This window comes from Poecilia latipinna, unplaced genomic scaffold, assembly GCF_001443285.1.
Source record: "Poecilia latipinna isolate Pla-1442-1.1 unplaced genomic scaffold, P_latipinna-1.0 Scaffold1184, whole genome shotgun sequence".
NCBI classification, from domain to species: Eukaryota; Metazoa; Chordata; class Actinopteri; order Cyprinodontiformes; family Poeciliidae; genus Poecilia; species Poecilia latipinna.
The window spans coordinates 9,586-15,983 of NW_015113800.1; the positions used below are offsets into that span (position 1 = coordinate 9,586).

The window sequence follows — 6,398 nt, forward strand, 5'->3', positions numbered from 1 at the left end:
GATTTAGAAAACAAAATTCTATACAGGCTTGTCAAAACTATTTCGACCCATATTAGAACTTTGCATTGATTTCCCTTCATTTTAGTAGCTGTGATTTTGCCAAACCCAGACATTTTCCCTAACCCAAACCAATACTAGTCTATTACTAACCCTAACATTAACTAAACCTTAATTCACATCTTACCTCTAAACATTACCCCTGACCCAAAGCAATGAATCCATCATATTAGGACCAGTCTTTGGTCCTAATATGGTGGACCTAATATGACACTGGACATATAATGGTGCATTCACACCAAACACATTTTGACCGTCAGGCGCATACATTCAAACTCTATGTGGAGGCGCGTCGAGGGCCGTTGCGGCGCTCTTCGAGCGTCTAGCGCGGCGCCATTTGAACCGTTTGGAGCGTTTGACGTGTCCAGCGCATCAAATACTCCACATAGACTTTGAATATAAAGCAGACTCGCCTGACACTCAAAACGTGTTTGGTGTGAATGCACCATTAGAATGTTTAGTTCCTATGGTAACAATGACATCATCAGTGATGACGTCACTCTTTGATGCATCAAAGGAATCTCTATCTTGAGTGTAGCACACAGACTGTTTTTTCAGACCCTGTTCCTTATGAGTTAACTTGTAGGTTCCTGTATCTTTTAAGTTATGAATTTTTATATTATTTTTATTTTAATAGATAAATAATGTTTTCCAGTAAATATTTTTCATTGCAGAATAATGGACTTAGAAAGTATGGATATTGATTTATAGTCTTTCCAAAGTGATGAGGAACAGCAGCTCATTCCAGATAGATTCTTCTTTGAAGTTGTATTAACACAAACCTGAATTCTTCTGATTTAATAATGGTTCATAGTAACTGCTGATTTTATACCGCTTGCTTTGTTAGCCCTGAGTCTGAAACACTGTGGAGTTATTTTTTTGAGGTCGTAACAAAACACTGTAAACTTTTAAACAAACATTTCATTGTAAGATTTTCTATGAGTTAATTTGAACTTCATAAACTGCCATAATTGTGTTCAGAGATACACATTACATCATTTCCATTAGGATTAATTAAGCAAAAACACTGATATCTCTGTTGATACTTGGAAAGGACATAAGGGAATCGACAGCTTAAATATTTAATGTGTCTAAATGAGCCACATGGGCTTTTATGGAAGATGCTCTCTTTGCTGCCAGAGAATCCAGTGGAAAAAACAAGCAGTAAACCAGAGTTCTTCCATGGGGGGGTCACGATCCCTGAGGAGGTGCTGCAGCGGGGTGGCAAAATGTCTGATTATACTTTTTTTTTAAATTAAATTCAAGATTGTGTCTTTAAATACACAATAACATGAATTGATTGTGTAACAAATGGACACGAAGCATAAAATAATATTTCAGTAAGAAATGCACACATTCAGTGAACAAAAATCTGTTCTATCAAATGTTTCTGCCTTTTGGGGCACTGCTGTGGTGCAGGGGTAGAGTTGCATGGCCCTCGACGTGGCTTTCATCATGAGTTCGAGTTCTGGCCCAATGACCTTTGCCACAAGTCTTTGCATTACTAGTATGCACAGAAGTACATTTTGTGTACTAGAAGTACTAGAATACTTCAAGTATTCCAGAAGAGTACTAGAAGTATTCCAATGCTCTCCAGACTGGAGAACATTAAGATCCCTGTGCGAAACACTTCTCCAAAGTGTACCAAAGTAGCAAAACTCAAAATTGTTTCAAAACTTCGCCACAAGTAACTCTTTTTAAGGTTTTATCGGCTCTAGTGGCCTTATCATTTAACTTTTCAAACTATGCACACCGACACAAAGTGACTGTTATACATTTTTATGATGCAATCAGGTCAATATTTACTGAAAAAATATATGAGTAGGGGTATGAATATTTAATGTATCTAAATAAGCCATCATGAGGATTGAGCTAAATGCATGGAGCATTACTCGTTAGACCTCAGAGTTACATCATACCAAAGACAAAACCAACACAGCTCACACTTCTAACAAATAAAGTCTAAAAGAAATCCAACTTTTGGATGTGACTTTCTTTTGCTACAGAGTATCTCAAAAGAAAGGGATAAATTAAAGCACAACTGACTATTCTAAAACGTAAATCCAATGCATGGTCACACACTTCACACTGAAACACAAAAGGATCGAAATGAGAAAAAATGAGCGAACATGTCACTGTACACTAAAAAATCTTTTTAGAGGGATGATGGTGGTAGGAGTTCATCCCTCGATCAGTGGGTTACTGACCGCTCTGTCTGCCTCCATCTTTGTGTCCTTGACATGTTAAGGGGATTAAAGACACTTTACCTCCCTTCCTGCAGGTTACAGTCAGAGGGCCTGGTGAATGGCAGCCTTGCCTCTGTCAGTGTGACCCAGGGCAACTATGGCTACTATCCAGTAGCTTGTCACCATCAGTGTATGAACGGGTAAATGACTGAATGTAATGTGAAGTGCTTTGGGATCCTCTGGCTTGTACAAGACCTATTAAAAGTGTTGTACAAGCCATTTACTTACATTTTTGTCAGTTATTTAATTGATCATTCCTATAAAAGCTAAATTAAAAACTGAGGCAGAGCTTCTGATAAAGGTCCTGTGTGTGCGTGCGTGCGTGTGTGTGTGTAAATAAAAATTGTCCTTCCAGCGTGTCCTTGGTGTTCCTCTGGGTCTCCTCCTGCTGGAACGTGCCTGGAACACCTCGCCATGGAAGCATCCTTTCACTGGAACTAAGAGGCCAAGCTCAGCTCCTGACAAACAAGCCCACACCATGATCCCACCTCCACCAAATTTTACACTTGGCACAGGCAGTCAGACAAGTATTTTTTATTAATACCATTGGTTAAAAAAATTGTTTCGTATTTATTTTTTGTTCAAGGCTGAATCATTTAGGAGTGGCAAAACAAGCAAATGCAGTACAACTAAAGAGTGCAAAGACTATATATCGACTCCTTTACGTATAAGATTAAAAGCTGGAATTCAACCACACTTAAACTCGCTTTGCTTGAAGAAAAAAATCTAACAATTGTGTTTATTTGTTTTCAGTGGCTTCATGACTGATAGTTACTTCTTACTACATGACGAAGGAAAAAACGTAGTGAGACGCAAGGGGTGTGTCCGCACTGATCAGATAAATAGTATAGAATGGAAGGTTCAATCATTAGATCTGGCACTGTTTGCATGTAAAGGAGGCATATTGATGGAAAGAAATTTAGGACATCTTTGTAGCTATCTTTGTTCTAATAATGAAGTGTATTTATGATTATCTCACTGTGTTGTGTGTGTGACAGTCCCATATTTTTAGTGTTTGCTTGCCATGTTCTTTACTAATCAAACTCTGTTAAATACCACTGTAAGTCTGCAGCGTGAAGGGCTTCTGGGGATACTGACAACTTCCATCATGACAACATTGCAGTGCGCCGTGTTTCTCTTCATCAACGTGACCATGCTATACACTTTGAGAAGCAAACAGGTGTTTCGGGAGACGTCTCGTTACATTCTGCTGTTTAACCTTCTCTTTGCAGACACTGTGCAGCTGGCACAAAGTCAGTCAATGTTTCTGCTGTCTTCTTTTAGACTGACATTGTTGTATCCGGTCTGTGCTGCTCTAACGGCATTCAGCAGTTTAACACTCTCTGCCTCAATCGTTACACTGGTGATCATGTGTTTAGAAAGGTACATAGCTGTATGCTATCCTTTGAGACACAGTGCCATCATCACCATCAGAAACACAGGAGTGGTAATCTGTGTTATCTGGTGTGTCAGTTCATTACACGTCGTTTCACAATTAAGTTTAATGTTAAAGTTTTCATTCCAAGACCTGCAGCACAAAGAGATGATGGATTTTTGTGGAAAAGAGAGCGTGTTTCTCGATCCGGTGTCTGCTCTATATGACAGAGCTTTCACTTATTTTCTGTTTGTGCTCGGCGGTGTAACTGTCACTTTCTCCTACACTGGCATCATTGTGGCAGCTCACTCTGCCTCCACTGACAAAGCATCAGCCAGCAAGGCTCGAAGAACCCTGCTGCTGCATCTGCTGCAAATGGGCCTGACAATGTCCTCGACAATATACAACTCACTGATTATAGCCATCTCAAAGAATCTAGGGAGAGTTGAAGCTGTGCGTATCCAGGTCTTTCTGTATATCTGTATAATTGTTCTTCCCAAATGTCTGAGTTCCCTGATCTATGGCCTCAGAGACCAGACTATCAGACCCATCCTCATGTTGAATCTTAGCTGTCAGTGGAGAGGCTCAGTTTTAAAACCTGCTGTGCAAACCAAGAAAAACATCAAAGTTCTAGTTACTTAATGTCTGTGAATGTTATAATTTAGCGTGTTCAACATCAATTTTCAAAGCAAAAAGATTTACACAAACATGTTTTTGTAATATTTGAAGTATATTCTAATAGTCAACTGTATTATTCACTGCTTTACGTGTTTCCCTGTAAGTTTGCACTGTAGCAATAAGGTATGTAAAACTGGAAGGAGTAAAATTTTGCTGTCTTTAATATGTGCATTTTTAGCCTTGTCAGACTGTTTAAGGCTTAAACATTTATAAAGTCATTTCATTCTATACTTTATGGTGTGAGATTTATTAATCTATAGTTCAGTTTAACTCATCACTGCATTGAAAGCTTACATATAGTCTGTTTTTGGTTTAATTTAGAAAACACCTTTTTAAACAAAGCATTTTTTTACATTGAATGTGTCGTATAATTGTTGAAAGAAGCGAGATTTCAATTCAATTCAATTCAATTCAATAATACCTCAGATCCAATGTTGGGAATGTTGTTAAATGTTGTAACTCGTATCATCCAAGTTTCTTGGAGTTGTACATGCATGGCTGTGGGCAAGAAGGATCTCATGTAACGTCTGTATTAAAACAGTTATGAAGAAGCCTCTGACTGAAGATACTGTTTTATAACATGAGGATAATGCTCAGGATTGTCAGTGTGTTCGTCATTTATAAGTTAAACAGGATCCAGGCAACATGTATATTATCGGTGAGAGAAACCTATGTATTATCAATTCAGAGTGAAAATGAAAGGTTAGATTACAGTCCCCCGAGGTGCTCATATGCTGCTGACCACCTGACAGGTGAAGGTTGTGAGCAGCACATACATAAGCTTGATTGACACTGGTAAAACATTCATCCTGGCTGTGATTGGTTGTTTCTTACTGGGAGTGGTGCATTTCTGCAAATGGCAGTTGGACCACTGGGAGAGACAATATGAGATTAACTCTCATTTTCTACTGTCAGGCCATAATTAAAAGTTTAAAAAACTGTATACAAAATATTTTTGTAAAAGTTACCTACAGTAACTTTAAGTAGCAGCCACGTGAAGCAAATCAATGGCGTGGGCAAGACAGAAGGACAGAGTAATCAACAGTATCAAAAGCTGAGGTCCAGCAACACCAAGACAACAGGGCCCGACCCATCAACCGTCAGAAATGTCACCGAGTACCTTTAGTACTCATTGCTCTCATACACAGCGCTATGTTGCTACCTAAAGTCACACTGAAATTTTTCAAAAATAGAATTATTTTCTAAATATGGTTGTTGCTGGGCAAAATGAAGTTTCTGTAGAACCTTGAATATGAAAGTGTAAGACTAGGACCAATCATGTCAAAAAGCTTTTCCAATAACTTACTGAGAAGTATTAAAATGATTGCATTTAACTACAACAGGCATAGCCCTTTACAAAACACTACAGTTCACATATAGGTATGCTGGACATGAAGACATAAGAGGCAGGTGTTCTAACAACATTAGCCAATTAAATTGCACACACCAGTCTCAGGTGTTTCAAGTCTAATCAGATAAATATTGGGTGAAGAAAGGGAATTCATGCAGACCTTCTCCAGGTAAACGAGTGTGAATAGCAGTTTTATTGGTGGCTTTAATATGTGAACTCTACAACAATGCAGATTATAAACATGATATAAGTGTTTGGGTACAATAATTTTTATTCTGCTTAAGATCTATGTGGGTTTAATCTGCTTAAAATGTCCTCCACTAACCAAACTCAGTTGAACACAACTTTTAATCTGGAGCGTCAGGGAATCCTAGGGGTGGCATTTTCTTCCACTGTGACGACTTTGCCATGCTGTGTGTTTCTTTTCATCAATGTGACAATGTTGTACACCTTGAGGAGTAAAGAGGTGTTTCGAGAGACGTCTCGTTATATTCTGCTGTTTAACCTTCTGTTTTCAGACACCATCCAGCTGGCACACAATCAGTCGATGTATTTACTGCCTTCATTTAGAGTAACTCTGCGGTATTCTGTGTGTGTGGTTTTAGTTTCATTTAACAGCCTCACACTCAGCGTTTCTGTTATCACACTGGTGGTTTTGTGTCTAGAGAGATACATAGCTGTGTGCTTTCCA

At 38.6% G+C, this 6,398-nt stretch overlaps 2 protein-coding genes across 2 annotated transcripts in view; both read left to right on the forward strand.

The window, feature by feature from the left end:
• The first annotated feature begins 3,136 nt into the window (after positions 1-3,136).
• On the forward strand, positions 3,137-4,900 carry LOC106960399 (olfactory receptor 8A1-like). The gene has a single exon (XM_015053482.1). The coding sequence runs from the start codon at positions 3,328-3,330 to the stop codon at positions 4,318-4,320; it is 993 nt and encodes a 330-aa protein (XP_014908968.1). The 5' UTR covers positions 3,137-3,327; the 3' UTR covers positions 4,321-4,900.
• Positions 4,901-5,892: 992 nt separating this feature from the next.
• LOC106960401 (olfactory receptor-like protein OLF4) overlaps positions 5,893-6,398 on the forward strand; it is a 4,299-nt gene continuing 3,793 nt past the window's right edge. Inside the window, exon 1 of the mRNA XM_015053484.1 lies at positions 5,893-6,397. Within this exon, the coding sequence (XP_014908970.1) occupies positions 6,018-6,397 (380 nt within the window). The 5' untranslated portion in view covers positions 5,893-6,017. The remainder of the gene's footprint in view (position 6,398) is intronic.